The sequence below is a fragment of the Etheostoma spectabile genome, chromosome 22 (assembly GCF_008692095.1).
Source record: "Etheostoma spectabile isolate EspeVRDwgs_2016 chromosome 22, UIUC_Espe_1.0, whole genome shotgun sequence".
Taxonomy (NCBI): Eukaryota; Metazoa; Chordata; class Actinopteri; order Perciformes; family Percidae; genus Etheostoma; species Etheostoma spectabile.
Window position 1 is genome coordinate 6803478 of NC_045754.1, and position 19177 is coordinate 6822654.

At 39.0% G+C, this 19177-nt stretch overlaps 1 protein-coding gene across 3 annotated transcripts; it reads left to right on the top strand.

Moving 5' to 3' along the window:
* Positions 1-2930: 2930 nt before the first annotated feature.
* Positions 2931-17841, top strand: smpx (small muscle protein X-linked). Of its 3 annotated transcripts, none has more exons than XM_032503449.1 (5): positions 2931-3016; positions 7240-7299; positions 11019-11105; positions 11904-12056; positions 17111-17841. In XM_032503449.1, exons 2-4 carry the CDS (start codon positions 7264-7266, stop codon positions 12051-12053), a joined length of 273 nt encoding a protein of 90 aa, XP_032359340.1. In that variant the 5' UTR covers positions 2931-3016; positions 7240-7263; the 3' UTR covers positions 12054-12056; positions 17111-17841. The 3 variants fall into 3 exon arrangements, with proteins under 3 accessions (XP_032359340.1, XP_032359339.1, XP_032359338.1); XM_032503448.1 differs by lacking the exon at positions 2931-3016 and adding an exon at positions 3782-3966; XM_032503447.1 differs by lacking the exon at positions 2931-3016 and adding an exon at positions 5999-6081.
* The last annotated feature ends 1336 nt before the right edge of the window (positions 17842-19177 follow it).

Sequence of the window (19177 nt, forward strand, 5' to 3'; positions counted from 1 at the left end):
AACCAAACGGAGCACTACCGCCACCACGTGTTGAAGTAGTCAACTTCCCGTCTGGAAAAAATGGACATATTTTTGAGAATGGCGTTTACTAGGATGATTTAATTGTTATTTATGTATTTTCTTTAGCAGTTAGATAAAGTAAAAAACACACTGTGACTCCACACTCTCCTTGCATGCTGTGCATCGCATTCCTTCCCATTTTATAGATAAAAATACAAGTGTGTCGCAGTTTTATATTGAGTATGCTGCATTCAAATGCAGTGGGAAATGTAAACGTCATGACTTTAATCCATAAAATTGGCAGAAGCTCATCATTTGAATATTCTGAAACGGGAAAAGTTCTTTCTGTATTTTGTATTATTCTACATTATGTCGTCCATGATGCATTTGATGCACAAATAATAATGTTCTATTTTGCTGTTTTGGATGTCATACTCTCTGTTTATGTTTCTTTTGAATGCATTATTGATTTTTGTGGGCCACAAATGTAAATTTTCAACTTTTCATCCTCCTGCTCTCATGCTGTATTTTTTTTCTTACATAAAAAAGCCCACTCAAAAGATGACTTTAATATTCCTTTTTACTGTTTGATTTAAAAGGAAGAAAGAAGAGGAAAAGTAATTTTTAAAAAAAACATGAAAGTGGGAGTTTTTGATATTGGATTTCATCCTACCAAAAGGCGAGAAGGGATAAAGGACGCCAATGAAGTGGAATGGTCTGACTCAGATGCAAAAAAGGAAAAGTCTGACTCATTAAACCATAAATGTGAGCAACGGAACATAAACCACTTGTGGGTCAAGCCAAAGTCTTGTGTGTTGATGCATTTCACATCGATATTGCCACAATTCAGCGTGACAGAGCCTCCAGCTTGTCAGTTTTCATGTTTTATTCACACTACAAATGTTTGGAAGTCACTTTGTTCTGTTGCTATGGGGGGTTAAAGGTCAACTCTGCACCCTAACAATTGTGTTCCTGATGTCATGTGGTGTTGACCAGCCACCAAAACCCAGTCGGTTCTGTCACTTAGGCAAACGCTCACCATGAGAGGGAAATATACGTTGCTTTTCACCGTGATTGTGCAACAACACGAGCAGCTGGCGCAGGCGAACAGGACAGATGCCCTCGTGTACATGTGGCCTCCAACTTCCTGTATCCTGCCAAGTAAACAGCTGCCTGCGGGCAAGAGGGACAAACTGTAGGCAGCGAAAGACTATTATCTGATCGCTCATGAAAATAATCACACATCAGAGAGTTGGCTCTTCATTCACTTGGCTGCATTCATTCATTTAGCCTTGAGTATCATCACTGCATACCTCCTTTTAAATTCTAATCTCAATTCTAGCCGCAAACCTCCAGCTCGTCCACCCCTACATGAGCTTACACTTTCAGCTCATTAAAGAAGTGACGGCGTCCTCCCTGAGGTCAAGTCTCACCTTAAAGCTGACTCTTACAAAAAATACAAGAACACTCGCATGTAGCAGATACTGGGAATACACACAACTTTCATTATCTTTATTGGAATCCAAACTGTTGAAATAAATGATATGTTCTTAACATGGAAAAGCTTGATGTGCCCCATACATTTAAAAAAAGGAGAAGGAGAAACAGACGAGCCAAATACAATGACGGTACATGTGTGCATGTTGTTGTAATAGGTATAAAATGTAAAAAAAATAAATTAAAAAATAGACATTTGTGTAAAAATAAAGACAAATGAAAAAAAGACACAAAATAAAATAACAAACAAAGAAACCAAAGAAATGTTTGGATAATCTTGGGAGCATTAAACTAAATCAAAGTATCTCTTTAGCATTTCTTCCAGGCACATTTGCATTAACCAGCTGTGGGGGTCGTAGGGCAAAACCAAGCTGTCCCCTCCCCTCACTGAACAGGTGGACCACACTTATTACATTTTTCCTGAAGGCGTTCTGTTTAACAACACTTTGGTAAAAATAATTGTATACTATTACATTGTAGTTTTCATTGAGTTGAACTGCATTATTTATTTTGGTTCGGTTATTAATATGTCTCTCTCTCTCTCAGTGAGGTCCACCTCCAGAATGGCAGAGTCATCTCTCAATCAACATTATTGGACTGTACCAACTTGAACTGAGGAGAGGGGTGATCTAGTGTGGGTTTCTATACAGTTTCCTGTTGCTTTCTGTTGTAAGTTCACTTGTAAATATATTGTAGATACATTTCACAGCTTTTTTTGTAAGTGGAATGGTTGGATTACATTGTATAAAGAGTTAAGGAATCGTTGTTGTTGTTGTTGTTGTTGTTGTTGTGAACATGGAGTTCTTCATTTCACCAGCCTTTACACTTCATTGCTGTTTGTCATCATCCTGTGTATTCATAACTCACAGACCCCTGATCCTGTTTTCTATAGGTCAAAAGATGTAGAAACCTTGTCCACGTCTGGACATGCAGAGAAAATGACATAAAAACATCAATTTTATCTAATGCTTCAACCCACAGACCCACCTGCAGAGCATCTTCAGATCACAGCAAATATCCAAAATTAGTTAAATACCATAAACTCTAAATGATGGTGTTTATCTTTAATAGGTGAGAGTTATCCTTGCAAACAGGTAGGACCAGTATGTGTGGGGGTGCATTTGCATAGTCTGGAATATATACAAAACAAGCCTTTGAGTGTATTCATTTTACTACCTGGGCGCACAATGGATTATATTCATAGGATCACTGAGGTGTGATGCCATGAAGGTGGACAACTCCATTTGAGGAAAAGTTGAGGATAATCCTGATAGAAAGACTTGAAAATATAAAAACAGATGAGAAAACATCTATATACTGTACAGAAACACACATATGAAAGCACACACACACACACACAGCTTAAAAACTCATTCTACTTTTATGATGGGTCGGATTCCACTAAGGGAGGAGTTTCTTGCCTCTCTGAGCCAATCAGGACAAGCGGAAACAGGTCAGGTAGGCAAAGAGGACCTCAGAGAGAGCGCAGGCAGGGCAGAGCAGCCACGCATGCCAGGAGGTAAGAGAGCACACACACACTCGCACACACACACACACACACACACACACCTTTAACTCTGTGTGATGACAGTTCCCCTCTAAGGATGTACATCAATGTATGCATGTAGATACACCAGCATGCCCCTTCTCTGTGTGTCTGAGTGTGTACGTGTGTGTTTAAATGAGTGTCAGAGCAGAAATAGGGCAGTGCCATTTTAGTCACTAACATTAGGAGTAGTGTTTTAAGGACTCAAGTGTCTCTGTTTGATGCAGCAAAAAATGACTTGTACTTATACGTGCCATTATAAACAGTGTATATCATATAAGCAGTTTTGTTTTCAAGTACTTTATGCTTCAATGTTCCATTTTTTGAATGGAGTTTGGTCTAGCCGTTAAATTATTTCCCTCACTGGAACAGCTTACTGTAATTTTTTGCTTGAAAACTTTACAATGGTGTTCAAATCAGGGATTATATTTGTCATTTGTGAATAGTATATACGCTTTAGAAAGAAAAAAAGTTTGGTCTTGCAGACAAACTATTTTAGTCATCGGAACATTTAACTGTAACTCTAGTGTAAAAACCTTAAAAAGATGTTAAAAGTAAAGAGATTCCAGGCGCTCGGTGCTACTGTTTGACAATGTTTTGGTCCGTCACTCTGCGTGTCCATGTGTGTCTAAGAGTGTGTGTGGACAGAAAGCAGGTCCCTTCTGTGTATCACTCTTCTATTTATAGTTAGAACAAATCCCAGATATGAAAGGAATCCTTCTACCACTTACGAGGCAGGGAGAGAGAGAAAGAGGGAGGGCGGGGAGAATAAGAAAGGAGAAAGAAAAAGAGAGAGAGAGATGGAGAGTAGAGAAAGAAACAAGTGTGTGAGAGATGGATAGAAAGTGTTATTGAACAAGCGAGAGGAGTCCTAACGTGTTTAAAATCAAGCATTAGACCATACAGTTTTGTGTCATCAACAGGTAAGGTCTGCTTTGTCAATGTGTTTGTGTGTGTGTGTGTGAGTGTGTGTGTGTGTGTGTGTGTGTGTGTGTGTGTGTGTGTGTCGCAGGTAGGTTTCGGCAATTACGGTAATATCATTCAGCATTTTGTAGTTTTTAAAAGGAAAAGTCTGGAAGTTTCCAATTCCCTGCAGGAACACTGTGTTGGGCAATTTCGAAATAGATTTGAACTCATATTTGGGTTTGTTTTGAACAAAGCATTGAGTTAGTCATATTTGTGCAAGTATTTTTTTCTGAAAGGGTATACTGGCAATATTTTATATTTTTCTTATTGTCAACAAAGCCAATAAAAAGACTAAAACCAACAATGAATTAGTCCCTCTTTCAATATTTTCCAACGTTGCCTTCCAGTTCAACTGAAGAGTAAATCTTTAAAGAAGTAGTTTACTTTTTGGGAAAGATGCTTATAGAATGGCATCGTTCTCATGTCGGTACAACGAACAGGAAGCTAGAGCCAGGAGATGATTGGCCTAGTTTAGCCAACACTGAATATGCTTGGCTAGCTGTGTCCCCCTGCCTCCAGTATTTATGCTAAGCTAAGCTAATCGCCTGCTGAAGATGTACTTTGGCACATGAAGAGTGAGAGATGCTTACTTTGGAGTGTTGACTTTAGGATGCTAACATGCTAATGTTAAAGTTGATTATGTTTGGGCTCCCCATCTTAGTTTAGCCTGTTAGCATGCTAATATTTGCAAATTAGCTAAGAGCTTTCACTCTGATCCAAAAATGTTAACCTCATGGTGGCTACTGTTAAGATAACCAGCCTTATCGTTATTACCAAAGCAAAATAAATCATATTTCTCTAGTCATTCATTCATGCCACTGTGTGTGCAGCTGCAGCTTTCTAAAGATACCTTCTTGTTGATATTCCAGTAATATATTCATAAAGTCATACATGCACACACACTCACAGACACACAGTGTCCCTCAAAGAGCCTTTTTGTTAGAATTATTACTGTTCCTGTGACGAGTGTGTGTGTGTGTGTGTGTGAGAGAAAGTGCACGTGTGTGTGCACATCCACGATGTGTTAAAGTGAAAGGGTTTGTGAGGCTTTGCATTGTGTCATCAGGGGGCAGCTGTTACTCATGTGCCAACATACTGTAAATATCATCCCGTTGTATAAGTGTGTAGGCTATGTGTGTGTCTGGGGTTGTGTATTTTGGGGTGCTCAGGCTTTTGCTCTCATGTCAAGGACAGCAAAGCTCTTACTGTATGTTGTTGCACAAACAGCACCCTAGTAACAGTATCTAGGAGCTACCGTCGAACGACACAGCAGCAGCAGCAGCCGGAGGGCCTGGGACTTACTCTGCTCCGTTGGTCCTCTGCTCTGAACCACTTGTAGATCAGATAAACAAGCCATGGAAACTTCTACAATCAGGAACTACTTGGGCTAGTGTTGATCTGTGAGACAGCAAAAAGAGAGGGAGCAAGTAGGAACTAACAGAAATAAGGAAGAAAGGGACAAAGTGTAGACCTGTTTTATTTATTTCTAATAGGTAGTTCTAGAAGATACTTTGTGCAAGATTGTCATGTTTTACAATTTTGAAGATAATCTAGATTTTATTTGTCAGAGAGGAGTAACCTCAGCCGAAACCAGAATTTAGGCATGTACGGTATATTCTTTACAGGATGGCTTATTGAGATGGCACTTAAAATTCTTTGCAATTTTTGAAACAACAGGTCCTTAAATTCAAGATGGCAGAAGAGATCAGGCTTCTCATTACTAGCTTGAAACGGGAACCCTTGATTTTGCAGAAATGAAAACTCTTGCTGGCAATGTTAGCTCCATGAGTTGGTTGAAAACAAAAAACAGTCATGTTAACATGCAGAACACCGGAGTTGCTCATCTACGGCCTCGATCCGTTAGTTTGTTTGTGTCATTGGGTGACTTTGGTGATTTAAAGGGTTAGTTCGGATTCCCCATATGTCGAGGCAGCCGCAGACAGCAACTCCTGTGTTCTGCGAGGTAAAATTACTGTTTTTTTGTCAAAGGAGTCTGGCAGGGTTTAAAGAGAGCATAGATGGATGGATAACGGATTCAGGTCCCCAACGTAAAGGCGATGTTTGACGGCAAAGTAAAACCATAGACTGTATATTAATGGACAAAGCATCAGGTTCCGCCAAGTGCTGCAACTGCGGAAGCACCTTAAACCTGCATTCTGTCTGGATTCCAGCAGAGGGCGACACATGCGATTGCAAAGGAGGTCGGTTTCTGTAGAAGTTTATGAGAAAGTGACCCACTGCTCACTAGATTTATTACCCCAGCAAACCTGTTCATAATGAGTTTATGGACTCAATCGCTAGTTTTAAGTCTTCTGCAACACAGAATGATGTTTTTTAATTATAGTCTCAGTGATTGTAACGTAGTTCCTCACTAACTCCTCCCTCTCTTCTAAAATCGTCACATCCACAACCAGGCTCATGACTCATAGCAGATCTCAACAAACCAATGGGTGACCTGCCACATGCTCTGTCCATCGATATTCACAGTATATGTTTTTTTTTATTTTTTTTAAGTGGGCCTTTTTTAAGGAGGCAAAAATAACTTTGGCTACAGCCCCCGTCCACAGAGGATATTGCTTAGTGTTGATACTCCAGTCCGTCTCTCCAAACGGGGGGCCTGCCAACCGCCTTCTACTGTAACTAATACACCGTCTAAGTGAAATAAGTACCTCATACAGCTCATCAAAAGATCTTAACTATCCCTTTAAGCTATTATGCAGTAAATGTTAGCAATATGTTGTCCCAGAATAAGAGAGATTATGTGGGTTGTTAAAATTTGAATCAAAGCCAGTGTGATTAACAAACCCATTTAGAAGCTGGCTGTCACTGCTGTTCCTTGCTGTAGGGTGAAATACATGTAGATTGCCTACTTACTTTACCATACATCACTATACTGAAAGTACTAAATAGTAAATAATTACCAAATAAATATTTAAAAAAAGGTTTTTCTCATACACTTGCTGAAATTGAGGCACTGTTGCACTTTTATTTTGACGTTCCCAACTGGCTCCCGCTCATGAATGATTCAGAGAACAGTTCCTCTACCTGCTTCTCTCTGTAAGAGTCGCTAAGCAACTGAAATGTTATCCTGGCCCTTTAAAACCACAGAAACAGAGTCCCATTGCCCCCAACATGCACGCACGCACGCACACGCACACGCACACGCACACGCACACGCACACACACACACACACACACAACTGAATGTCTGTGATCTGTGCCTCCTCCAGGTCAGTGGACTTACCGAGGGGATAATGTCCAAACCTTCATCCAACGTAAAGGCCCTTCAGGTAAAAAGATTTTCATCTGTCTGCACAATAAGGTTTGAATGTGTATTAAACTTTATTTGACTATTTTAAAACAATCATACATTTAGTTGACAACAAGAAAACAAGACAAGCGAGGTATTGCAAGAATAAAATTAGATACAAGCTCATATCAAATGGCATAATAACTTTTTCTTCCTGTTAGAAATAAAGATGACAGGAGTTTCCACATTTAAGTATTTATTGGTAAAGGCAAATACAGAGCTCAGACTGCATGTCCAGTATCAAGGCTTTGTTAGCGCAGACTTGTAGCGAGGCAAAGGATGAGGAGCCGTCTGTATCGCTGCGTGTTTGTAAATGTCTGTATTTGGGTTGTAACGGCTTGTTGTGCGTGCATGTCAGAGAGGGTTTCTTCCATCATCTCTCTCTCTCTCTCTCTCTCTCTCTCTCTCTCGTTTCTTATTGTGCTCATTTTCATGTCTAACCATGGGATAGGCTTCTGGACAGAGGACGTTTTAAACACCAGTACAGTACAAACATGAGGTGTCCTCGTCTCAGCACTCCACCACCAGTTTAAGTCATTCACAAACAAGAACAGCAGAACACATTTACATTATAAATAAGCAATGTTTCCATCTAAAAAGACTTCCTTAAAAGTTCCCGTGTCTCATAGTTTTTATCTAATTTGTCTTGCAACATTTTCAAAATCTCACAATATCCTTCTTCCATTGATTTTCTAGACAGTTCTTAAAAAACTTAAACTCAAAAAACCCTCCCTGTTTGTATAAGATATACAATTGAGATATACTTTATTGTACTAAAAGGAAATTGTTCAATGTGGCTGCAAAGTCCAAGATTAAAAGCCTTTCAAACACAAACATAAAGATTTTACATGATCCCATTTACGATGTCAATGTCTGCCACTAGTTTGTATTGTGGGTTGAATGTTCCTTAAATGTACGTAGCACATGATTGCATTAGGATTTTGGCTGCAGATTCTCAAACCACCAGATGTTCGAATGATCTCAGAAGCACCAAAACAAAAAAAAGCAACACAATTAAAAGTATATATCTGCAATAAGATTTTCTAATTGTAAAAAAAGGAGCTGTCTGGAAGGTAGGAAATCAATAAAACACTGTTATGCTTTTGAAAGCGGTTTAATAATAATGTCACTTATTTTTTGGCTAAACTTGCACAAAAACTAGTATGGTCCTTTAAAACATGGCCTGTAGAACAGTTTCACCTGGCTGACGGCTCTTATAGAAACCCCTTAAACTGTGCAACGGGGTGCCCAGATAGCTCAATTGGTAGAGCAGACAACCATATATAGAGGTTTACTCCATAATGCAGCAGGTGCGGGTTCAACTCCACCCCCCCACCCCCCCCACCCCTTTCATGTCTTCATCTGTCTTGTCAAAAACAAAGGCGCAAAAAATGCCCCAAAATGAATCTTGAAAAAAAACTGGGTACTGTATCATATACCCAACAACAGAAAAAAAAAACTATCATTAGTGTTGGGTCGCTGCCATAAGGGCTGTTAGAGTCGACAAATGGACCCCACTAAACAGTCAAATCAAAGTCTGTCTGAGTTTTATTTAAGCTGAATAAGAACTGATAGTAATAGATCGCTCTGATCAATGATGGTAAATTAGCAGTGTTCATGTCTTGATCAAGGACACTGCTGCAGGGGGCTGTTTTTAAACGTGAGGGACAAATCCTGCATTAATTGACTGATTTAAAGACCCCCCACCCCCAATACCCTGCTGGCCCTAAAGGTTTTGGTCTTCCATCCTTACTTATACAGACGTTGCCGATTCTCAGGAGGCTTTAAAAGGAAATATCATTTAGTCAAACCTGTGTTATTCAAATCTCCCGTAACGTTTGTCGGATTGATCGTCACCCAGCCAGTAACACTCTGTAGTTCCATCTCAGCCTCCTCCCAGATACAATACAATCTTTTTATAGCTCCAAAGGGCAAGCAATAAAAGGTCCATTTAATTTCCTTCAAACAGTCGTGCAGCACAAGTGAAGTATTTTGTGCCCAAATGTTTCCAGTGTGGATTTCTAAAGTCCAATATTTCCTTCTCTGATACCTATCCTTGACAAATGGTGGGAGTAAATGAAGTGAAGTACTGTACTTATTTACTGTTTCCACTTTATACTCCATTTATTTATTCAACACTTATGGTTACTAGTTACTAGACCACACCCCCAGCCTCCACCTTGCCCACCCCCTTCCTCAATAGCTACAGACTCAGAAATGGCACATACTAAGGAAAGCTCACTGTGAGACTGGCTCTAGTGGCTGTAATTCTGCACCAAGGCTGAATTTCGGAAAAGAGACTTTGGATACAGTATTAGGGGACCACTAAGGTCTATATAAAGAGACTTCAGATACAGTATTAGGGGACCACTAAGGTCTATATAAAGAGACTTCAGATACAGTATTAGGGACCACTAAGGTCTATATAAAAGCATCCAAAGAGCACCATGTCATGGCACCTTTAAAATTAGATCCATCACTTACAACATGAGAATGTGTTAAACAGTAAACACTCATTTTGAAGTACTTTTACTTTTGATAATTTAATTAATTGTGCTGCAGAGGCTGTTTGGAGAAGAGTTTTGGGGAGTAATCAAATGTACCTTACATAACAGACATTTGAATGTATCTTTTCTACCGATCCAGCTAGGCATCCATTGGTTTACCATTCATGTCAGACTCTCGCGGGTTGCTAAAGTATGTCATCCATTACAGGGAACATCAAGTCTGCATATTTGACAAACTTCCATTATCACTATAACTCATCTTATGACTTTTCTATGCTATCTAGTTTGCATTATGTAAATTGTAGAATCAAGCGTTTTTGGAGCTAAATAGATACTAAAAGCATGTCAGCATATCTCTGCCTCTGCTCCATTGATTTTGGACCATTCTTTCTTTACATCGGAGTCCTCCACCTTTATGCTGCAATGCTGTATCGCTTGAGTGCCCCCTTTAAATGACTGCAACAAACACTGGTATGGCCCGTTAGTAATGCAGGGGGGTGTAGGTGGAATTACAGCACAGCGACTGTTGTCTGAACAGAGATAAAGGAAGAGTTCAAACTTTTAGGAATCCACCTTCATGCCGAAAGTGAGATAAAACGATTGTCTTTCTCATCTATCTCTCGGCAAGTAAGCAAATAAGCATATTTCCTAAAAGGTCAAACTAAATTTGAAATATTCTTTAACCTTTGGTTGAAATGTCACAAGATGATTGCCGACAGCCCGCTGAGCATAAGACAGTAAACAACCCCAGCCTAAGCAACATTACAGGGATACAAATCTGAGCAAAATATGCTTCAAATGAGGCGATTTCTTCCAGAACTTTAAACCTTAATCTCTGAAAAAAATAAAACCCAGCGTCTCTGACACACACCACACTCCCTCTCTGTACAGCTGTACAATATGATTATATATACAATACAGTACACTACAGTACAATGCAAAACTACACATCAAATCCAAGTGACAGGACGTCGGGGGCAGTTAGCAGTTGGACATCAAGTTAGCAGACAGCTCGCTGTGTGTGTGTTTGTGTGTGTGTGTGTGTGTGTGTCCCAATTTTCATAAAGACACAACACTCTTTTTAGGACAAGGGTTTTTGAGGAAACTGGTTTACATACACACACATGCAGACACACAGAAACAGGAAATTTGTGTTGAAAATATCTTATTGGCTGATCTTGCTGTCCATCAGGCTAATTTGAACATCCCGATGGGAGCTCTGCGTCCAGGGGCGGGACATCCTGTCAAGAGGAGAGAGGAGACAGTAGACACAGAAGAGGTAAGACAACACGGGAGACACACACACACACACACACACACACACACACACACACACACACAAAGAGAGTGAAAAGTGAAAGCAAACATTCACCAACAAGTTTCTGTAGCTTTATCAAATGTGACATTGTCTGTGTGCGCAGAACCAGAAACACATTTCCATAACTTTTAGGCCTTTACTGTTTATTCAAAAATGTTTTCCCTTCATATCACATGTGTAAAATAATATACACAGTATGTAAGATAAGTGGAATATATTAGGCTTGCAATGACCCACAAAACACACTTTTGTGTAACCTTACTGCCACACACTATTTAGCATTTTGTCATATTTTTTACTCAAATTGAATACTTCTATGGCGTGAGGAATGTTTTACACGGTAGAACAGCTGTAAAAAGGGCCGATTCTGCTACCATAATAATGTACTGCATTTTGGCTTTGCAGTGTAGAATAGCGCTGTGCTAATGCTTGCAGGTACTGTAGTAGTATAGGTAGGTAGGGAGAAGGGACATAAGACATTTGGAACATCTTGGTGGTAACGTAATCCAAAGTGAACCCTTAAAACTACAGTAGATAGTAGATAGATAATAGATTTTTCAAATATTCATAGAAGAATCCCTGCACACAGAAACCTACATATAATAAAACACGGTATTTGATGTACAGAAAATGGTACGAGATCAAGAACCATTAAACTATTTTCTGCTTTTTCTCCAATTATTTCCCACCTACCAAAGTAATAATAATAACAGTAATAATAATAATAATAATGCTTCTGTTTGAATTCTTTTTCCCCAGGCTCATTCACCAGAGCAGCCCAGTGCTGCTGCCCAGACGCCAGAGGAGAAGAAGGCGTTGCCGGGCGCGGTGAAGCTGCCCGGTCCTGCCGTTAACCTATCAGAGCTGCAGAACGTCAAGAGTGAACTACGATGGGTCACCAAGGATTAACATGTAGGTGCTCATGATCTTATGAACGCCCCTGATAGTCCTCTTCCTCACTGTTATATGTATCAAAACAATAATAGTAATTGGAAAAAAAAAACCTGTATCTTGATGAAAAACATAAACATGACCTATAAAACAAAAAAGTGTTTCATTGTAGCCTCACCAGGCTAAGCCTCTGTTTTTCCACAGCAACAATAGTGTGAAACAAATACGTTTAAAATATAAGAACAATATTAATAATAAATAGGTTACACATTAAAAAAGAATGTACAATTTCCATTGTCATTTTTTGTAAATATACCATACTTTTAAAATCGATTGTAATATAAATCATTACCCCATTGTTGCGGTGCCTTGTTAGTAAAAATACTACTGTTGTACCATGCAATTATTAAATAGGTACTCGGCAAAGAAAAACTAAAAAAAAAACATTGTAATGTACAATGTAATTGTAACAATTACAATGGAAGTCCCTCCTAAACACAAAGTTATTACCCCCTTATTCTGGAGTCTTCTGACTTCGAGCTCCCATTAAAGTAGGACCCCTTACAGATGTAATGTGTAGTCTTTAATCATGTTTTAAAGCAATGCTCATAAAATAATGAAATGGTATTAAGTATGAAAGCAATCAAAAAATGTTAAGTATGTTTTTTGAGCTATTTAAGAGTATCTAGGACTCCAAACTGAACATAAGGGTTCAAATATAAAGACCTTTAGTCCAAAACAGGAATAAAGTACACATTTTAATGATCTTTTGCTACTTTTTAAAGTTTGAAATGACAAAAAAATCTGAACATTTGTATACTTCGATGAAAGCAGGATTTTTTGAGAGGCTGTTGTATTGCATTACATGTTCCAGTTATATCTAACGGCTAATTTGTGTATATTTTGTAATTATTTGAATCCACCAAAAATCCCTTGGTTGGAAATTTGTGACACAGCTCTTTTGAGAGTTTTGCAGTGCTCACATGGTCGGCTTTGAAGGGTCCAAAAATAAAAAATGCAAATCAGAACCAGACGACAGCGAGGGGTGAGCAAGAAAACACAAAGATGAGTTCACAGACGGCGTCACCGGTTCTTTGTGATTGATGCAAATCCAGTCCATGGGTGTGAAAACAGAAAATAACCACAGCTCAATATGTGTGTGTGTGGGGTTTGGACTGTCGGTGCAATGAAACAAGCTATGAAAATATCACCTTCTGCTGTGGGAAACAGGCGTTTGTCACTGTTCTTCTGACATTTTACACACAAAACAACCAATCGATTTATAGAGAATATTAATTGGCAGATTAATTAATAATGAACATAGTAATTAGGGTTCATCAATAAGGTTTGCCTGTTGGCACAGGGCAGGGAATACGCCACGTTGGACAAGTAAATTTAACAACCCCCTTGCCCGTTCGGGCATCATCGTATCAAAATAAAAATTTTTAAGGATTTTCATGTTTCTTTTTCCAAAGTTTGACAGTTTGTTCTATTTATTTTATGTATGCTTTTTTAACTTTCTTTCCCCAACATTTTGTATAAAATTGTATAGAGGCCAGTAAAAATTGACTTTGGGCAAGTAGAATTTTTCTTTTACTTGCCCGACCGCACAAAAACAACAACTTAGTGTTGAACCCGGATTAGTTACATACTGTACCTATAGATTAATCTGCTGATTGTTTCCTTGATTCATACATCAATTGTTGGGTTTGAGCTACGTCAGAAAGTAAAGAGATATACCGTCAAAATAATCCAAAGCCCATAATTCACTACTACTGTCATTTAAGACACAGAAAAGCCACAAACCCTGACATTTGGAGAAGCTGAAACAAGGAAACAAGGATGAAAGTGACTGAAAACAATTGATTCTGATTATTTATTTTAAGTGATTTAAAAATTATAACAAAAAGGATGAAGATAGAGAAGAATAAAAAGAAATTCAACATAACACACACAAGACCTGTTCACAAAAGGGATAGGAAGGGGATTGCAGGCTTGCCAAGTCCTACTAAAACAATTAATCATTGTCAATATGGTAGATTTATTTTCTGATTATCAATTAATTGACTAATCTTATCAGCTGTAACTTCATCCTAGTTTCATCTTTTACAATGCTTCATATTCTAAAAGCTCTTCTTATGTTTTGGATGTTAGAAACTTCATTTGTAAAGTAACCAAACGTTAAAGCTGTCGTATGAATGTAGTGGAGTAACATAAGCTTCGCTAGTAAACTACTGTTTATTTATCGTAAGCATACAGTTTTTAAATATTAAGGTATTTTACTGTAAATAGATATACTTTCTTACAGTATTATTTGAATATAAAGTAATTAGCTGGCTGCAGTGTAGTTCACACCTTTTCCTTTTTCCCCCAAGATGCATTGGTATTAACAATAAATACCTGTACTCTACAACATTTGCAGACAGTAATGTCATACTATTATTTTCCCCCAGAATGCATTGCCATTTGCAGTATGATCCTCTTAACAATAAAACAGTTAGGTACTGTAAGATTTTAAATGTACATTTACATCAAAGCCTTACAAATACACACACACACACACACACACACACACACACACACACACACACACACACACACACACACACACACATATACTGTATATATATATATATATACAGCTATAGATCTATATCTATAGATATATATATATATGGAGGTCTCTTTACAAACATAGTAATGTCGTAATTGTGCAAACTACTTTGATGAAAATGAACATATTTTTGATATTTTATATTCTTAAATATAAATAGGATCCTGGTGCAAAGCAGAAATGTTGCTACCTAAGCCCCTTAAAGTTATTCAAAACAGTATCTATTAGCAGTTCTTTTTTGCATCCTTACATAACTAGACACTAAACTATTAGACATTATGTCTTTTTGACAGTAAGATGAATACTAAAATTCAGATCCTGGATGGTCTCAGTGAGACTCCATCGTCTCCACGATAAGGACTTGCAGTCGTCAGGGCTTGCCACAGGAGGTCACTGTGGGCTGCGCAGACTGTTTGGGTGAACCGGCGTGTGTGTGTTGATGCCATTGTGTGTGGGCAGGAGGGGTTTAGTCAGGCTCTATATTTAATCCGTTATAGAAGTGTGTGTTTGATAAAAAATGTGTGTGAGCACTGAGTGGCAGTCTGTGCTGTGACTTTCTCAGCGGGACACAGAAACCTCAATATCCAAACACTGTGGCCGTTCAGCCTGTCCGTACCATGTGGCTCTGCCGTGTACGATAAAAACCAGAAGCTGGTTCAAGTCTTCGTTACAAACCTGTTTCTCTGAGGCAGAAAAAGTTCACAGTGTGTATTTACACTGGGAAAGTGATAACATTACTTCTAAAGTCAGCAGTAGCATCATACTTATGTGTGTGCTTTAGATGGACACCATTTGTCCCACAATGCAATACACAAACAAAACTACAGGAGCTACTCACAGCTTCAAAACAAACAACCAATTGGGAATGAAAAAAAGAGTTAAAAACCGTTTAGCTTTCTCTTCAGAGAGTTTGATTGTCAATTCAGGGATGCATCTTGATTGATTTGTGTATTGTATACTACATGGCCAAAAGTATGTGGACAGACCCTAAAGTTCCCCCCACTTTGTAGTCTATATCCACACGTTCCATTTCCTGGATTGCTGGGGTGCCACCGGATGTCCATTACCTTCCGCTTTCAATGTGTTGTAATATTAAACTATGTGAATTTAGGAGGGCTCGGGTCAACTCCTCAGATCTCTGCAGGGTAAATCCAGACAGTTGGCTAGACTATCTGTCCAATCAGAGTTTTCTGTTAAAACAACCTTTGAACGTACACATGTTCCACCAAAACAAGTTCCTTCTCGAGGCTATGTAGCAGAGGCACCGTTGCTCCGTCTGGCCTCAAGACGATTGTGATTGGTTTAAAGAAATGCCAATATTCCAGAGCACCAGAATGCTGTGTTGACTAGCCAGACCTTCCCCTGCAGCGCTGTGGAGGAAGGTCTGGCAAAGCGAGACTACCCACTTTGTGACTTATACCAAAACCTTGAGGGCATAAATGTGCTGCTACAACAATCTCCACTCTTCAGGCTTTCTACCAGATTTTGGACCTTGGCTGTAGATGTGCTCCCATTCAGCCACAAGAGCATTAGTGAGGTCCAACTTGTTGGACAGTCTTGATGGGAGGTCCGACTTGTTGGACCTCACTTGGTTGAAGGTCTAAGGTCTGACTTACAGACAGTGGGTGTTCCAGTTCAACCCAAAGGTGTAGAATGAGGTTGAGGTTACTTTTGCCCACTTAATATATGTACAGTATGTCACTTTACACAAGTATCAAATGAATATGAAAGTACCGTATATTGATTTATTGTACTGCAACAAAAGCATAATATGTATGCATATGTCTTTTACAGCCAAATGTTGAGCTTGATATCTAACTTGGGAACCCAAGATGTGAAACTAAAAAATAAAACAAAAACCTATAAAAGAGCAAGTACTTCCTTGTTTGTGAATTCAAGAGTATAGAATGTCTTCCTAACATAGATGCAGCCTAGCTCATCTCAAGTCATTTCAACCGGGTCAGCGAAGTTAGCTAACACACAATGTAGTATGGGACAGCATCATTTGGAATCTAACAAAGGATTTACATTATTAGCTTCCCTCTCAATCCGTTGTACTTTTTACTGATTTTTAGAGTAACATTACTTAACCAGCAGAACAGTAGCTGCTTGGCGCCCTCCACTCATGTTTAACTGGAAGCCTGAAGATCTGCGCTACCTTCTGAGAAGTGTTTGTAAGACTAAAACTTCCTGTTGGAGATGGAAATAAACAGACAATGAGTCAGAAGGTGAGAGCGATCACGACATAGAGAAACAGAAATGGAAAAAGGTCAAGAGTGAGATAAGTGCAGGAAAAAAAACAGGTGATAGATCAACCAGATCTAATACATGAGGCTGCATCGGTGAATACAGTGACCCGGCCTTCTTCCTGCTGTCTCTCTAGGGGTGAGCCGCTCTGAGACCCGCTGATACCAGACAGTGAAAATCCCTCACAGCGTCTTTATCTTTCTCTTTCCTCCAGGATCCCCAGCCAGGCGGAGCGGAAGGCGAATAATCTTCATAGACACAGACTTGCCCACTGCCACCGAAGACTAAGCAAACCACAAACTAATCTTTCTGTGAAGCCAACGTCTGCAGAAAATGTTCAGCACTTAACCAAAACCACCAAGAAGCAGACATCCATAACCTCTCTTTCTATCAGTACGCTAACAGGTTAAAGCACCACAAAAAAAATCTGTGGAGATTGTTTTTATCACTTAATCTAAATCATGATTAATATGCAAAGTGAAGTACTGTTGAGATATTCTGGCTTGTTTCTGCTGCAGATAAGACTCCACTTTACGTGCAGTTTTAGAAGAAAGTGAGTTGTGTTGCAATAACAGCATATTCCTAGATTATTTTTTTAGTTTTTGGGAGTATTATTGAGTGGTAGTAGCTGGTTTAGAAGGACATTCGTTGACAATTGATATACATTTCGTAACAAAACTGTGATGCCCCTTCTGATTCTGTGATGATGCGTCTTTTCCATGCTGTCCAAACTCCAACTATTCAGCACTGATTTCTACGGTTTCTATTAAATTATTAAATCCTAAATGCCATCGCAACAATTTGCAATGTTGCGATGGCATTTAAGTTCAAGTTTTTCCTTTTATTTGGGAGGGGATAATGTTTTACTTGTTTTAATGTTGATGATTCCCAGAAACTGGTAGCTTCAGGAAAATGTTGCAATAAATCAAGATGGTTCTAAAAAAAATAAATCACAAACTGTTCCACTCATTACTGGCTAAACGTGCTATTACGGAATAGTATTTACATTGTTATACATGTTTTATTTTTGTTTTATTTTTAGCCATGCAAGCAGCATGGCTCTATGGCCTGACATAGCCAGACTAATTCACAAGTGCGTCTATCAGAGCAAATAAAACACAAGCTTGCAGATTCGTCTGGTTTCCATGCTAGCGTGTCTCCATGGATGGACATGTCGGTTGGTCCACCACTTTGGTCCAGAATGATATATCTCAACAACTATTGGATGTATCGCCATGGAATCTAGGACAGATATTGAAGGATACAAATGGATGAATATAGCTAATAGGGATGAGCGAGTACAGCATTATCTGTATCTGTATCTGTTTACCACATGATTTATCTGTATCCGATCCGTACTCGGAGGGCGGGGCCAAACCGAAGTGGTCATATTTAACCAGGAAGTGGTCAGGTTCTCTTGAAATGTGCGGCCTTTAACTGGTATGTATTTAAGCATGCAATTGATATGAGTTAATCAAAATTGTTATATTTATTGCTGATTTGAAAAGTATTTACATGACAGCATTGAGCTTCAGATCAATGTTGTGTTATGGTAACAAACAAACTTATACAGAACGTTTTGCAACAATGAACACAACACATGGGTCGCAATTATGAAGTAAAATGTAATGAACAAGTTTTTCATACTCATATAACTTTCTTTTTTAACTTTTATTTTTGATGTATCAGTGTGATTTTTTTTTTTTTTGGTTCTTTGTTATTTTTTTTATTATTTTATTTCCACACAAGGTGTGTGTGTGTGTGTGTGTGTGTGTGTGTTTGTGTGTGTGTGTGTGTGTGTGTGTGTGTGTGGTGTGTGTGTGACACAGAGAGAGGGGGGTGGGGTGCGCTCAGTAAAAAAAAAAAATCTCCGATGGCAGAGACGCAACGGGAGTTGATTTAAACAGCAGCAATCATAAGTCTAACCCACGTTCACAGAAATCTACTGGTTACTATGCTTGTAAGTACTACAAACCGAAGTTAAAACAAACCTGAAGAAACCCTAAACGTTAACGGAACAGATCCGCAGACCGAATTGAAGTAGCGGGAGAGAGAGAGCGAGCCAGCGAGAGAGAGAGCGAGCGAGAGAGAGAGAGAGAGAGAGCGCATTTCTCCTTGTTCTGTGTGTGTGTGTGTGATAGATCCAAGCGGGTTTGTAGGCGGGGGGGCGCTGTGATTATCACAGAACTCTGCGCGGCCAGTTGAGGAGTTGTTTTCAATCCGAGCACGGATATTGACCCATATTACTCGGATAATACTTGTACTCTGCAAAAGTGCTTTA